This window comes from Podarcis gaigeae (genome assembly GCF_964106915.1).
Source record: "Podarcis gaigeae genome assembly, chromosome: 17".
In the NCBI taxonomy this organism is placed as follows: domain Eukaryota; kingdom Metazoa; phylum Chordata; class Lepidosauria; order Squamata; family Lacertidae; genus Podarcis; species Podarcis gaigeae.
Genome location: NC_139694.1, coordinates 26,000,103 through 26,017,021, shown reverse-complemented (window position 1 = coordinate 26,017,021; position 16,919 = coordinate 26,000,103). Strand labels below are relative to the sequence as shown.

At 40.3% G+C, this 16,919-nt stretch overlaps 1 protein-coding gene across 10 annotated transcripts in view; it reads left to right on the top strand.

The window, feature by feature from the left end:
* Window positions 1-16,919, top strand: part of BNC2 (basonuclin zinc finger protein 2) — a 415,468-nt gene that overhangs the window by 258,340 nt on the left and 140,209 nt on the right. For 9 of the 10 annotated variants that reach the window (XR_014559322.1, XM_083718498.1, XM_083718501.1 and 6 more), the window contains one exon: window positions 11,557-11,659. Coding sequence is in view for 9 of the 10 variants with exons in the window: in XM_083718498.1 (XP_083574624.1) it covers window positions 11,557-11,659 (103 nt within the window). In the remaining variant the exon portion in view is untranslated. Of the gene's footprint in view, window positions 1-6,627; window positions 6,665-11,556; window positions 11,660-16,919 lie in introns of those variants that run through there. The other variant, XM_083718500.1, reaches the window with a different exon arrangement.

The following is a 16,919-nucleotide window of genomic DNA, read 5'->3' as shown; positions in this document are numbered from 1 at the left end:
CTTGCGCGAGTGGCGAAACCTGCACAGAGTAACACGCTCCGTTACTTCTGGGTTGCCGCAGAACGCAACTCGAACGCGCTCAACCCGAAGCGCATTCAACTCAAGGTATGACTGTACTGTAGTTAGATCAGAAGGAAGAGAAAGTTCCAACGGAGGAAGAATTGATAACAAAGATGATAGACTATGCTGAAATGGCAAAGATGACTGGGCAGATCAGTGACCAAGATGAAGAAAAGTTTGTACAAAACTGGGGGGAAAATATAGAATACCTTAAATTTAATTGTAAAGAATTAGAAACATTAGCAGGATTGATATAGCATCTATGAAGTACCATGTATTAAGGTTATTAAATGGACTTGAGATTGAATGGGAAAGATAAGATGTGTACAAAAGGGAGAAGTGGAAACCAGGGGTGGGGTGGGGCGAAGTCCAGAAGGGACAAATAATTAATTAGTTTTAATTTGTGTTACATTGGAAATTTCGAATATATATTTTTCTAGAAAAAAAAGATAAATACTGTAGATAGATAGAGTGGAAATAATACAACATGAGACACACATCTGTATGTAAAAATCCCAGCCCAAAAGAATACAAGAGGAGACAAAATATTTGCATATTTGTAGCAATACAGCTTCATATCTTTGGACTGGAAGCACTCATTCTGAACCAGTGGCAAATGTATTTAGAATGCTGCTCTATTTTGGGGGGGGGGAGGGGAGAGAATTAAGAATGAAAAAAGCATACTTATAGGTTTTGAGCTCAAGGAAGCAAATGTATTTGATAAATACTGTATGTGCACATAAGAACAGTTAAAGGATACGTTCCCCAAAAATAATGTATTCCTTTAGATTTGTTGTAGATTTTCATAATATTTCCTCCCACAAATATTTATATTGTAACTTACATCAAAAGGGCAGCTGTGGTTCTTGACTGAGTGTACCTATGCACCATATATATTTATATAAGAAGTGAGTCTACTGTAATTACCAGTTTGCAGAGCGAATTCCTACAGGGTTTGTACTCTCCCCATTAGTAAAAGAGATAAATTGAAATGTATTAAAATTTCACTGTACAACTGGGAGTTTTTGTTCACAGTAAATGTGTTAATGTTTCTTCATTGCTTGACTGTTTGTGTTTAAATTTAGGCAGCATGCCCAACAGGGACAAAATTATAGGATAAAACTATGTATAAAAGAAAATCCTTTAGAGAGAACCAATAAGGGTTATTTTTAATAAGCAGTTACACATAATAACATTCTGCTCTGACCATGGAGTAAAGTTTTAACTGTCTCTTTCGCAATTACTGGAATCGCATTCTCTTTCATGTCAAAGTTTGGAAGACAGGAACAATGTCAATTTCTAATATACCTTGTTAGCCAAAATATTATTGCTTGGCTTTTCCACAGTCTGCCAAATTAATAAGGAAGCACTTAACAATAATACTAATAAGATAATAAGGGAGCGCTTAAAATGGTATATTAATTATCAAAATTTAGTGATCAAAAAGTCCATTTTTTGGAGGGGGGTCAGAAATAAAAGAAATCCATTAATCTCGATACAGTGTAATTTATGGATTTAAGGCACTTTGCAGAGTCTTTCAACTTTAATCTTTCTAAAGTGTTGGGAAATGTTTGGGGTGTTAGGGGTTAATGTTTACAGTGCTAGGCTCTCCAGCCCATCTTCCCAAGACAATTTTTTATCCATAAATTAATACCATATTGCATTTGTGGCAGTGAAGCTTCTGACATTTTTTGAGCCAGAGTGAGTCAAGGAATGGTCATTTTGATGACGAAAAGAGAGAGAGAAAAAATTCAGTGCAAGGATTTTTCTAGTCCAGGTTAATTATTTGCGTTACTAGGATTCAGTTAAAAAACCAACCAAAAAGTGATATTGAGAAACATCTTTGGAAAAGTGCATTTGGAGAGAAAATACATTTAGAAATGCTTATTTTGTTGGAGGAGGTATTGAATAATATATGTCTAAACACAAAGTTATGAATATGAAATGATGTAGAGCAGAAATAGACTGAATCACCCATCCCTCCTCGTTTAAACCCAGGTCTTCCAGGTCAAAGCCCCATTTGACCACACCAGCTAATTGCTGCTCCATCTTTTATGCAGTAATCATGTTTGGCAATGTACAGTATGGTTACCTAATGTTTCGTGCTGTAAAACATGCGTACTGCGGAGTGCAAATGGGCAGCCCAAACATGCAGTGCGCATAGGAAAAGGAGGCTCATCTTACTGTGCCACACAATAGCGTCTTCCATTGTATTTTGCTACCTGTGTGTAGCCTATTATTTCAGCAAAGCAAGCGGTCTTTTGTGTGTGTGTGAATAGAGAACTCCAGATTAGGTTTTTGTCATGTTTCTGCAACAAATAGAAAGAGCAACTGTTATATTTTTAACGTAGGTTTGTTGAATCAGTGCACATAGGAAGAATACTCCTGGATCGGACTAAAGGCCCATTTATTTCAGCATCCTGTTCTCACAGGGAAAGTAGTTCATTGTCATCATGACCAGAAGCAGGGCTCACCCGCCTCCCAGCCGTTATTCTCCAGAACTCAGTTCTGGAACCTCTCGGTGGGCGCTATTTCCATCATAAGACAGGGGCCTCTTTCTCTAGAAAAACAGCACTGGCTAGAAGTCATTGAAAGCCATCCAAATTGATGAAAATCACTACGGGTTGTGGAAACAGGTTCCATAGTGTAACTGTGTGAAGTAGTATCTCCTTTTATTGGTCCTGAATCTTCTAGCAATCGGTTTACTTGGATGGGTCCTAATTATACTATTACGAAAAGACTATCCACTTTCTCTGCACCATAGGTAAAGGTAAAGGGACCCCTGACCATTAGGTCCAGTTGTGACCGACTCTGGGGTTGCGGCGCTCATCTCACTCTATAGGCCAGCATGACTAAACTGCTTCTGGCGAACCAGAGCAGCTCACGGAAACGCCGTTTACCGTCCCACCGGAGCTGTACCTATTTATCTACTTGCACTTTGACGTGCTTTCAAACTGCTAGGTTGGCAGGAGCTGAGACTGAGCAATAGGAGCTCACCCAGTCGCGGGGATTCGAACTGCCGACCTTCTGATCAGCAATTCCTAGGCTCTGTGGTTTAACCCACAGCGCCACCCACGTCCCTGCACCATACATATTTTTATATGCCTATATCGTCTTCCCTGACCCGTCTTTCTGCTCCCTAAAACTCCAAGTATTGTAACCTTCCCTCGCTAGATAATTGCTTGAGCCCCTTCATCATTTTGGTTGCTCCTCTCTGACCTTTTCCACCTCTACAAGTTGAAGTCAACAGAACTGTGCAGAAGTATTCCAAGTGCAGTCTCAGTATAGTTTTGTATAACAGTCCGTTTTACTTTCAGCCCCATTCCTAATAATTCCTAACATGGATTTCAGCATTTTCCCAACTGCTGAGCACTTGATTCTCTCTTAGAACATTTCCCAGAAATAACTGCATGGGGTGTTTTTGTGTTTTTTTCCTGAGTCTGACTACAGGGCTTCTTAGTACTGATAGAGGATTTCAAATGGCATTTTATCTTTCCCTTTCTTCTACTCCCCAGTGTCATTTTCATTTCCCTGCTTCTCCCTGAAGAACAGTTGTGCATGGTTTTGTAAAACATTTCTCTGCTACATGTTTTCCCACACTGAAAGTACCTTGGTTATCTCATCAGCTGTCTTACGTGTTGTTAGTATTCTTGCCATCATATCATATTAGTATTGTTTTCATGAATGCCACAGAGAAATATAATGATATTAGCACCTTTCAAATTGTATTAGTGAAAATAAATACAAGTCAGAAACAATACTAATATAATATGATGTAAAACTACTGATATAGCACTAAGATGCACTGAACAAGGTATATCTGACTGATACCGGGGAAGCAAGGGATGTAGCAAGGCTCAGGAGTATTTAGCAGTGCTGAAAGGCAGGGCAAAGAATTATATTGTTCTACTTAAGGAGCCTCTAAAATCAGGACAGCACTTCCTTGGGTTGCTTCCAAGCCTGATGAGGAACATTTGAGGGAGCTGGGTATGTTTAGCATGGAAAAGAGGAGACTGAGATATGATGGCCATCTTCAAATATCTTTAAAGGGCTGTCACATGAAGGTTGGAACAAGCTTGTTTTCTCCTGCTTCAGAACGGTAGGACCTGAACCAATGGATTCAAGTTACAAGAAGGGAGATTCCGAATAAACATCGGGAAGAACTTTCTGAGAGTAAGAGCAGTTAGACAGCAGAATGGTCTCTCTCGGAAGATGGTGGAATCTCCTTCACTGGACGTTTTTAAGCAGAGGTTGGGTGGCCATCTGTCATGGATGCTGTGGCACTCACACAGGGTCCCCGGACGTTTAACGGTCTATTGATCCCTGTGCCACCACTGTGCTCGCTTCCCCGCTGCCACCAACCAGTTACTCTCTGGTAAAACACTAAGTCCAGACAGTTGTTAAAAGTGAACCACAAAAACCAAGTTTATTTTACAAACATTAACAAGTTTATGGTTTCTCAGATAATATTCTGTTACTCAGGTAATATATCTTACTTTAGTTTCTTTACTGGCCTATACCTTCCTAATACCTTCTGACTGATTATCTCAACTGTTTGACTGACTCCTCTTAACACATTCTCTCACTCTCTCACACCAGACTAGCCCAATCCACAGACTTATCTTCTCTGTCTCTTCTAACTCCAGACTGTCTTCTCCACCCTAACTCTAATCCCCCCCATACCTTTGTGCTTAAACCTTATACACAGTTAACTCCGCCCCCTGGGTTCCCATTGGCTAGTCATTTTACAATTAGTTAACCCTTTCCCTATGAACCCAGTATGATGTCACACCCCTAGCAGGGCAAATGCCACAGATGCTTTAGCTGAGATTCCTGCATTGCCTTAGGGTCCCTTCCAGCTCTACAGTTCTATGATTCTATGAAATGTGTGCCTTCAAAGTATGGTTTAAAAACGTGCAAAGTCAATTTGCTCGTATTCCAGAATTAAATTGTACGGAGCTGTGTAAAATCCCAACACTCTGAATGTCCGTGAACCATAATTCCATCCCAGGCACAGAGATAGTGTGTAGTTCAGGACCTTCGCGTTTCCAAGGTCAAGGATTGTGTTTCAAGAGTTTACACATGGACTGTACCTGCCCACTCGGTCAGTTGCTGAATTTAAAAGGTGTTTGCCTGGTGTGCAAACATGGTCGTTTTTATCTCAGATTAATAACAGGGTAACCAAAGCCCAGGGATGCGGGTGGCACTGTGGGTTAAACCACAGAGCCTAGGACTTGCCAATCAGAAGGTTGGCGGTTCGAATCCCGGTGACAGGGGGTGAGCTCCCGTTGCTCGGTCCCTGCTCCTGCCAACCTAGCAGTTTGAAAGGACATCAAAGTGCAAGTAGATAAATAGGTACCGCTCTGGCGGGAAGGTAAACAGCGTTTCCGTGTGCTGCTCTGGTTCACCAGAAGCGGCTTAGTCATGCTGGCCACATGACCTGGAAGCTGTACGCCGGCTCCCTTGGCCAATAAAGCGAGATGAGTGCCGCAACCCCAGAGTCGGTCACGACTCGACCTAATGGTCAGGGGTCCCTTTACCTTTACCTTTAACCATAGCCCAACCAAAGGGACTGGCTCTACCTCCCTCCCACAGACTTCGCTCGCTTGCCTTTCTGAATTCCCTCTCTCCAGGCTTCTGTGGCTAACCTCCTCCCCACTTCCACTAGGATTATGCAATGAAATCCCACTTGGATTAAACAAAATACTGTCTCCCAAATCAAAATCTATCTATGGGAGTTTGCTTGTTTTGTATTTTGTATCAGCAGTTGGAATAAATGACCTTCGTGTGACCTCCAGTTATAGGACTCTTATTATTATCTATTGCTTTTCAAACAATTGATATCAGGCTCATTTTATCAATTCTTCCTTTCCTCCCATACTACAGCACAAACTAGAGTAATTTCATCAACAGCCGTATCAGTACATCAATTCTTCTCCCTGCCACCACCAGCATTTCAATCAATTAATACTGAATTGATTTGTTCATTCTCAGGCCACCAGGCCTCCCCTCCCCGCTGCCCCCGTTATTGAAAAGCTACCATTACCACTAATGCTAACATATTGTAATATGATATCGAACAGCATTTCTAAACCCTTGAGTTAGACCCAAAGATAGGAAGAACTGCTAAAAAAACTTAATGCTTAATGAAACCACAGGGCTTATTTTAGATTGTCTCCTTGTCTTTAAACACGATTTTAGTGGAAATAGGGTTTTTAAAGGTAAAGTGGTCCTGCCATATAACTAGCATAGGGATGGATTTAGATGGAATTATGACTTTTCCATTGATATTATAAGGGTTCCTTGGAGACATTTATAATCTTACTGGAAATGCAAGAAACACTGTGTCAGGTCTATGTCTAGAAAACTTATTTGATGTTCTAACTACTTGTGGATTATTTACATGGCAGAACCTAATGCTTCTTGGGGGCCCTGGCTTATTGCACCCTGAATCTGCCTTCACATTCCGCTTATAGTACATCTATACATTTCCTCCGTAATATCTCCTTGGGTGGTGGCAGTGTTTAGTTTCTCTCTCCCAGTCTGAGTCAGCAAAAAAAGATCTTGTGTTTTACTCTTAAGTGAATGCAGGCCGGTTATGCAGGTGGGATTTATTTATATTGGTAGTAAATCTCATTACAATGCTCCTCGGCGGTCATAGCTAATCTTTTTAAATTTGTTTGACAGTTCTCTTTTAATATCTTCCATAATGGCGACTTAAAACGCTTCTACACTTGATTCCCACATCTAATCACCTGGACTGTGATCCAGTTTTTGAACCTCGCCATGGTGATTCTGCTCACAGCCCTTGGTTTGATCCCTAGCTAAGCCCAGAGATGAGATAGAGACCATTTTCTCAAATCTGCCTCTAGTGGGCTATACCCTTTTATTTGTGTGTGAAGTACAGTGGTACCTCAGGTTAAGTACTTAATTCGTTCCGGAGGTCCGTTCTTAACCTGAAATTGTTCTTAACCTGAAGCACCACTTTAGCTAATGGGGCCTCCCGCTGCCGCTGCGCTGCCGGAGCACGATTTCTGTTCTCATCCTGAAGCAAAGTTCTTAACCTGAAGCACTATTTCTGGGTTAGCGGAGTCTGTAACCTGAAGCGTATGTAACCTGTACCACTGTAATGGAATTTAGGCTGCATCTATACTTTGGGAGCCCAAAGGTTTTCCCATCACCTACCAAAGCTATATACAGTGAATGCTTTAAAAAAAATAAATTCTTTCTTGGAAGCCCATCTTGAAATTGTGTGTGTGTGTGTGTGTGTGTGTGTAACAACCTCTCAGTGCCCCCTTTTTTTACAGCTTTTAAAAACCAATTCAAGAAATCAAATAAAATACTGCATCACGTTACAAAAGGTCATTTGAGATTTTCATTTTCAACTCAGTTCAGTTTTGCCAGGCTACTACTTGTTGGAAATCTGTAGCCTGTCCTCAACCCAATTTCTTATGGATGGCAAGGAGGAGGGGGTGGGAATTAGGGCAAAAGACAGGAAAAGTGGTGGCAGGACAGAGGGGGAAAACAAGGCGCCTCCAGTTTACTTTGGGGTCAAGGCCTGAGCATTTGGGCTATGACCATAGCTGCCAACTTTCCCCTTTTTAAAAGGGAAATTCCCTTATTCTGAATAGGATTCCTCACAAGAAAAGGGAAAAGTTGACAGTTATGGCTATGACTCCACACACAACTAGCCTAGGACTCACCCACTGTTGACATGTGGACTTTGACAAGAAAATGTTATCTTACCCCCACTGTCGAAGCAAGATACAAGCTCCTGCTGTGCTAAACACATTCTCTCATCCCATTTTTAAAAGTTTTAAAAATTGTTACTTATATTTTACAGGTGATACAGAACATGCTGGAAATTGCCATTCTCCCAGCCCCCTCTCCCTCTGATACCAATTTTATCAACAAGTTTCTGTTTACCAAATAATAGCTCTCTAGTTTTCATAATTGTTTCTGTTCATTTGGAACACTTTCTTATTTGGGTAAACACAGGGACCCGATATAATTGTTCCCCTGGATAATGTTAATCAAAGATGGCGCATCTCGTTGGTGATTGGATGGTCCGTAGCAAAAATTATGCATCTTAAAGTTTGGGGGAGGGGCAAATTCGCCCTGTCATTACTGTCATTTGGGTTCAAATACACTTGACATTTAATTGACTGGTTTTGGGCCGTGTTAAAGAATGGTGATGCTAAGGTTATGTTAGCATTGGACTGTTTGTTTTAGAATTATTGTTACATTTCACCATGAAGAGCTATGTCAATGTTTACATAAGAAAAGTGGTTCTTAGTCACCATACTTATTTGGAAATAGATGATAAAAAAATCAATGAAACAGATGCGCAAGTAAATGTATTTAGGATCAGGATCCAAGTGATTACAGTAATTTCCTGTCATTCACCTTGCAACCTTATAGCATTTTCAGATGTTATATAATTTATTGTTGAAACCTGATATAAGGTGATTGAGATGTCTTAAATGTTGACCTGAAATCTCCTGGAATGCTTGTTCTTGTGAACAATGTGAATGAAACACAAATGAAGGAAGAAGCCCCCCCCCGCCCCGTTTAATAATTTTAAACATAGCTAAATGAGTCATTTGGAATTCAGATAATAAACTGTAAAATTGAACTAAAAACACCAAACTGCATTTCAGTCTGAATCTAATTTCAACCGAATGATCTTTTTAAAAACAAAAAACGAAAGAAAGAGGGGAGAGGTGGAGTATGTTGAAAATTATTCTGAACTTTCAATATAGAGAAAATTTAGCAAGGCTCACAGTTTTAACAGGGTGATATTGCTGCTCCCACTTGTAAGATAAACATCAGGAAACTGTGAAATATATGCTAAAAACTGAATTTGAAAGAAAGCATTTGTTAGTAGAAGGAGCTGCACTTCGTAATGCTTTCTGCCCTTTTGCAGTTGCAATTAATTACTGAGTTCATTAATTAATGAACATATTAGAGAAAGACACCATTACTGACTGGGGGAGATCTGATATATTACTGAGTCAATAAAGTATTGAACACAGAGAGACCTTTCGGTAGAACCCTCCCTGCTTCGTCTGGTCACTCGCAATCACATATATTATTCTTGCCTACTCAGCAATTTCGTGGGTGCCCTTATATTTCATATTTCTAATTCCTTTAATTACCGTTAGGTACAACGATGTTTTACAACCTTGCTAATGAACAGTTGGCCGGTTGACGTTGGTTGATAAACTCTTAACTGTCAGGTGCAATACAACAAACTCACCATGCCGTCGCCGCCTCCCCCCCCCCCCCCGCTTGTGCTTGCATCCAGCAATACTTTTTAGAGTCTGATATGAAGCAGCAGCTGAAGAGAGAAAAGCAAAAGGCATGTAGAAATATACCTTTGTCGGAAATCATGTAAGGCAAAAGCAGTCAGATTTTAATCGGAGAACAACCGAAAAAATTAATCAAACATGATCTATGCATTTGCAAATAACCCGTTTTGAGCTTATTTGCTCACAGGGATGCCACATTTATTTGAATGGGGCTGGTTATATCCTGCAAGGACATGAGCTGTGAGATATGTGGGGCACTATGCATGTACAAGAAGGCTTTACTTACTGCCTGCCTCTGCTACCCAAATGCTGCTCTTGCACTCCTGAGGACTAAACGGAGTGGGCTTAGCTGTGTCAGAGGGTTGCAGTTTTGCAAAGCCAACAATATGCAACAGGCCAGCAAAACTTCTCCTGGCCTATAACTTTAATTAATAAACAGTGTGACGCAAACTATCTATACTTGGAAGTAGATCTCTCCCAAGTGCAGTGGGATGCCTGAGTGAGTAGGTGTATATATAAAAGATTGCAGCTAAAACCTCTGTTTCAAGACAACGGTGGTTATTTCCTATAATGTGGTGATTTGCATTTCAATAAATCAGTTGCTGCTGCATTCGGGGAATTCTGATGCTCTTGCAGGTGCAGGTACCAAACCTCCTTCCTCTGACCCTAAAGTAATCACTGGTTGCATCTAAATTGGTAGAGTGATCATTTCCTGGCATTTCCAGTAGTTACAGTACATTGTTAATGTGTGAATGATGAATATAATACCCTCCATTTCAAAAATATGTGTGCAAATTAAGCTTAAATGCATGCCATAAATTTACTACTAGTAGTTTAGGGAGCACAGGTCATCTATAGAACTATTAAAAAACTGAGGTCTTGGCCTAAAAAGAGAGCGTCTTGGTCATTATTTATGTATTTGCTTTATAGTTTAAAGAAATTATCCATCTTTCCCTTCCAAAGTAATATTTCTTTTCATACTGCATGTGTTTCAATCTTACCTACTTACATTTCATTTTCAGATGGTGGGGGGCATGTTTCTAAAGGGCACATCAAATTGTCAAAAGTTGAGCAGTTGTGCTTTGTACAAGTGGTGCAGCAAATGAAATTTGCTGTATAGTTCCTGAATCAATTCTCTTCTCTATCTCCATCACTGTATTGCTGCTTAGGGAACACATGGAGCCAGTGGCCATTCTCATGCTTAACTGAATTAAATATTTCACAAGTTTCCAAAAAAGAAACCTGAGAACCTTTTTCTTCTTCAATGGAGTGGAGAGACCTTTGCTCCGTATTTATGTATATTTAAGTATGTACTTCATTCTTAGTTACAACAAAAATGACATGTTGCAATGTTAAGAGATAACTAGCTTAAAAACAACAACCATCCTTTGGGCATTTGGAAAGCTGAAATTTGTACAACACACACATTGTCTTCCACACTTATAAACCAAATGGGGACTTCGGTCTACATTATTTAAGTGTGTTTATTCATTTTCACGATGGTGATGGCTTAATGCATCCTATAATTGGAATTGTTCTGTGACAACAAAAAAGTTATTGTTTATGACAGCCCCCTTCCCCTGAGATGAAAATAGAGCAAGCCATTTCATGTCAATTTTTGTTTTACATTTTGTTATATGTGCAGTAGGGAAATGAAAATGACAAATATTCTGAAAGCATATATTTAAAGATTATTTTAAAAAACAAAACAAAACAATGCTGCATATTTCTCTGATAATAGCCAAGATTCCAAATAGTGCTCTGAATATGTGTTGAGATCTGATACAGTGCAGAATGGGGAACTTGTGGCTCCCCAGATATTGTTATCTCTGACCATTGGCCGTGCTAGGGCTCATGATGGTTGGAGTCAAAACAACACCTGCAGGTTCCAGAGCCCTGGTGTAGTGGCTAAGAAGGTTAACTATTCTGAACCTGGAAGTTCAAATCTCATCTGAATCTTGAATTTTGCCAAATTGTCTGCTCTTATGCTTTTAAGCTTCTACCAGGCAATATAGGATGACAGTTCTGACCTCCCTCCCTATAGGGTCTGGTGTAAGTAGTACATGTTAAGATAATGCACATGAAGGCCCTTAGACATGCAGCAAGTTATAAAAATTCTACTTCTTATGTGATTATTCATCTAGTAAGATGTTTATAGAAGTTGGTTTTCCTTTTCTCCTTCCAGGCCATACGCTGCACACTGGTAAATTGCACGTGTGAATGTTTCCAACCGGGGAAGATAAACTTGAGAACCTGTGATCAGTGTAAACATGGATGGGTGGCACATGGTAAGAACTACTTTCCTTTCTGTTTCTCCTTGTCATGTTTTCCTCAATGTGTGCTTATAAAATATCAATTGCTTAATTACTTTTACATATTGACACCTACATACCCGTTGTAAGTTTATCTGACATCAGAAGAAGTGCGCTATGGCATATGCATGCTTGCTTTGTGCTCTGTAGACAACAGAACAGCGGAGGTTCCTGTTGTTCCAACACATGGCATTGAATAACAGTGGAAGAAATGAGTATTGTGCAGCATGCATTCAAAATAGCATATTCTAGCCTATTTCAATTCTCACAATTGAGTAGTTCAACAAGATATTTAGATCTAGGGCCAGCCCGACACATTTTGGTACCTGAGGCAGAAACCTTCCATGTCTTTCGCCACAATATTGTTTAGACTCAAAACTGAACTCAAAGCTGAAGCTGTGTCAAAGCAGACTGTTGAAATTTGCTATTGGGGTTGCACTAAGAGATCAGTTGTGCATAGGATAGCAGTTGTGTCAAGTTAATGGTTCCAGCTGCCTTGAAAGAGGAAGTGGTGGTGTGGCTGTTGCTATGGAAACCTGCCTTGCAACCTGAAGGTCTTAATAACCATTCGCCAGTTGCTAACATTCCTTTCCTGGGCATGGTATTTAAGCGTGTGGTTGCCATGCAACTCCAGGCAATCTTAATGAGATGAGTTTTCCAGATCCTTGTCAGTCATGCTTCAGGGCTGTTTCTGGCACTGATGGATGACTTTTGCCCTTTCTTGTGATGAGGCAGAGCAATGCTTTTAAAATCATTACCATGTGGGTAGTCCTCAGTATGAGTACTGGAAACAAGCTGAAAGCTGCATGCGTTAAATATATATTTTATTAGCTGGAGCTAGACTAAGCTAGTTGAACTTTGCTCCCATTGACGTCACGGTTAACTTATCCTACTGATTTCAGCAGAATCTAAGTTATTCTGAACTTAAATTCTAGAGCATGGAGTTGGATCTAGAATAAGTTAATGGATCCAACTCATGTTCCCTGCCTCTTGGCAAAGACTTGGCCTTAATCTGAATTTATAGTAATTGCAGTCCATGTCAGCTCCCCATTTTCCATTGGGGGGGAATATATTAATTTAAACCACCCTGCCTTAGATTATCTCATGGTAGGACCATATTTGTTTATACTACAGTTGTGCGTGGAGCTCACATTGCACATAAGAAGCAACCAGTACGCCAGAGTTTGGTGGAAATTCAAACATACCAGAGTCTGTCTTTCAAAGCTTGGATAGCAGAAAGAAGGTGGTATATTCTGAACTGGTTGAGTGAAAATCTTGATGGTGGTTCACCCTCATAAGAGGTGGCACAATGACCTAGATAATCTATAACTCAGGGCATGAGCTGGAAGGTATGTTTTGTTTTGCTTTACTCTTTACACAGCTCTAACTTGTGGGGGTGGGTGGGTAGGGGGTAGGATCCCCCACCACAGCGCCCCCATTAGTCAGAAATCCACCTGGCAAATAACATTCCTGGCAATGTTAATTTCACTATCCAGCCTGTATTATTGTGTACTTCACTCTTAGTGATTCTTGTACCTCCCCCCCTTTGCTGAATCATCAAATATATTTTTAAAGTCTGGTTTTAAGGATAGGGTGGAGGAAGAAAAGTCCTACTGATTTCACTGGAAGAGGGGGTGAGTGCCTATCCTTTACCTATTTTGTTTATCACCTCCGTCACTTTCAAAAGGTTACAATCCTCTAGGATCTCAGGGTGCTGTACATGGGGTGTTGCGGACTTTGTTTATTTGATATCTTACCCAACCTTCACCATGAGGTCCCAGGACAGGATTACAGCATTTTAAAAATACATTGTTAGAATCAGCCAAACCACAGTCAAGAGAATAGGGTGGGTCCATCTACATATATGGTGTCAAAGGCAGGGGTAAATAAGTGTGTCCACAGCGTTAGGGGCTGCCACAGAGAATGCCATCTCCCCGGCTGCCACCCCCTGAATTTTGTAGACTAGTGGTACTGCTAAGAGGGCCCCCTCTGCTGATCTTAGTACCTGAGAGGTTCCAAAGGGAAGGGGATGGTATTTCAGATATTTGGGGTTTAAGTAATTTAGGGCTTTAAACACACCTTTGGGTCTGGAAACCAACACAGCTGTATTAAACAAGACTTATGTGAGTTTTAAATGGAACCCCAGCTCATTCTCCTTCTCCTTCTCCTTCTCCTTCTTCTTTGTATGCCTCCATTCATCTGTAGCTCAGTTGGGCAGAGTGAATGTGATTTGGCCAGCCCAGAAGCTGAACAGGTATTTCAAACCTGCAGTTCCCTAGTCCAAAAGATCACCAACATCCCCTTGCTCTCCTTTAGAAATCAGCGGGACTTAAATTTGTATGAATCATGCCCACTATGCCACGAGTTTATATTATTCTATCTTGTCAGGCCCAAGCACTACATGGCACTGGTCTTGCCTCACTTGAATATAAAGTTTTTTTGCAAAACCATGGTCTTCAGTGCTGTCAGAGTAAGACTGGTTGGCAAATTGTACGTGCTTGCTTGTTATTAATTTGAAGGACCCTTTGTGAGAGGAAGGAAAGGAGAGATCTCACAGGGTGAGAGGCTGTGAGAAGAGAGGGAGGCTCCCAGGCAAGTTAGGAAGGCTCATCTTTTTTCCTGTATGATACTTGTAATGTGAAATGAATTTTGGTAACTATGATTATATAATAGATGGATAATGGGGAAAGATGCAGAAAAAAATATTATTATTAATTATTATTATATTATTGTTATTATTAAAGATTAATAATAATAATAATAATAATAATAATAATAATAATAATATTTGGAAATGGAACCCATGAAGGGAGGGGAGGATGTCCAAAGGTTCGAAACAACCTTTTTATTTTCATATTTTGGAGTAGTTAAAGTTACTATGTATAAATTCATGTAAAACCAATATTTAAAAAATCTTATTTTTAAAAAAAGTTAAGATAGAGCTTTGAGAGAGTATTTTGTATTTTTAATTCTGTTTTCCATTCTTTTAGTTTTTCTCTTTTTATAGTTCTTTGAAGATTAGTTTGTCTTTTATTGTACTATGATTTATTTTTTTAAAAAACCCCAATTATTTTCACCAGCAAGAGCTGGTCATATCTCATTGCTGATTTAAAAAAAATAGCTTAGTCAGATATTTTTAAAGTTCAAAATGTGCGAAATTTGAAAGCCGCACAACCGCTGGTTTTAGGGTCAGCAAATGCACACCTCTGGGATTCTGTGTCTTCCATCTTTGGAGAACTCTATGATAACTTCTAGTAGCTATGGAATCTGTCTAGGGATGTTCACTATTTTGCGTGTGGTAGTCGGGGTGTTTGTGGAAAGTTAAAGGGGGGGGGGAATCTGTCCTTTTGACCTTTTTCTCTTTCCAAAAAAATAAAATAAATGTAAACATTTGTGTCAAAATAACTAGAACACAAAGAATAGGGTAGAATAAAATAATGTGTCATGTTTTGGTCCTGCGGAGGAGCCCACGGAATAAGACCACAAGGTAAGACAGAAGCTGCATCACCACAGACAGCTCCTGAACACACAGCCTATGAAGGTCCAATTTCTTTTAATAGCGTTTTTAAAGCCTATGCTTCAACACAAACCTCTCTCAGACTCTGTTCCTAATGGGGGGCCAGCCCTCTGGCCTGAAATCCAGCACTCCCTTGTGCTTACTCCATAGCCTTCTGCCTTTTGGACTCCTTGCATCGCTGGATGGCTGAGAGGGCTGTGGGTGGCCTTTAATCCCTCAGGCTCAGGAGATTGTGCTTGTGAAGATCCTGGCTGAAGCTATCCAGGCCTTGGTGATATGGGAGGTTGTTCCTTGGCCTGGTTCATGTGGTTTTCATAATATTAATAATAATAATTTATTATTTATACCCCGCCCATCTGGCTGACATGAGGCAAGTCCTCATGCTGGTACAGTTGCAACTGCTGGCAGGATGATCAGGAAAGCAAAAAAAAAAAAAAAAAAAAAAGGATTACTTTTTACAGAGATAAATGTTGCATAAAGTGGTGTACACACAATAGCTAAGAAAGGAGAGTCAGATATATATATATCCTTTATTGGCATAGAAAAAGTGCATCATATACATGGATAAGAACACAACACAGTTAACGAAACATAGTAGGAGATACTTTAGGATAAAACTATCCAGACATCGTGAGGTACAAAGATGGCTCTTAGGATCCATGGTGATGTAATTTCATAGTGTCACTCAAAAAATCTTTCCACATTCTCCACAATTTCATCCCTACAGTTGTTCAGCAGACGAGACACCCTGGATGATAAACCCCTTCCTCCAATAAGGGGGTCAAATACTTATCACATATTTTTGCATAAAATGGGAAATAAAAATAAAAAGGGTGTGGTGAATTCTACCTCTTTTGTACTGCAAGGGCAGCGTCTTTCAGAGGATGGGATTTTCGGGACTCTACCTTGCAAAACGACAGACGGTGAGACATTAAATCTTGCTAGGGAAAGAGCTCTGTGTAGGTGGGGGGTCGTAAAGCTGGTGTAAATATGGAATGTCCTGGCCCAACGAGGGTGGAATTCCAAACCCCAATGGGGAACAGGTTTTGTTGGCTTCACTGCACAGGATTGGGAATTCAGTCTCTAGGATTCTGCGCTTGATTGTCTGGAATGCTTCCAATTGTGGGAGCATAAGCAGCGATTCGAGTGATAGGCCACAGGTTCTGGTTTTGCTCTCAATGCAAGATAGCCTTTTAGAATGGTGGGATTCTGCCAGTATGTGGAAAGTTAAAGAGGATGGATCGGACATGAAATGTAGGTGGAGTCAGAATTTCACAGTGATGAGCCACACTTCGGTTTCCAGCAGCCCTTGCCGAGTTTCCAGACACATGGCTGTACACGGCACGCAATTTGGCAGCCTCAGAATTTTGCGCAGAAATTTGGATTGGATGTGTTCCAATGACTGGTTAACTGTGCCAATTCATAATGGAATGCCATACAGGAGTTTTGGGGCTACTTTGGGGGATTAAAGAACTTTAGTGCAGCTGAACTGATGGACTGATTCCCTCTGTTAAAGAAGAAACAAGTGACAGCCAGAGCTAGAGGATCCGCTCCATTAAGTGCAAGCTTGCAATCGTCTTTCCAGGAAGTGTTATATTGGAAGTGAATGCCTAGGTATTTAAAGTTTTTAACCTGTTCCAACACGTTTCCACTGACCTCCCACCTATGAGGCTTCCAAGATCTTGAGAAAACAAGCACTTTAGATTTTGCGAAGTTCAG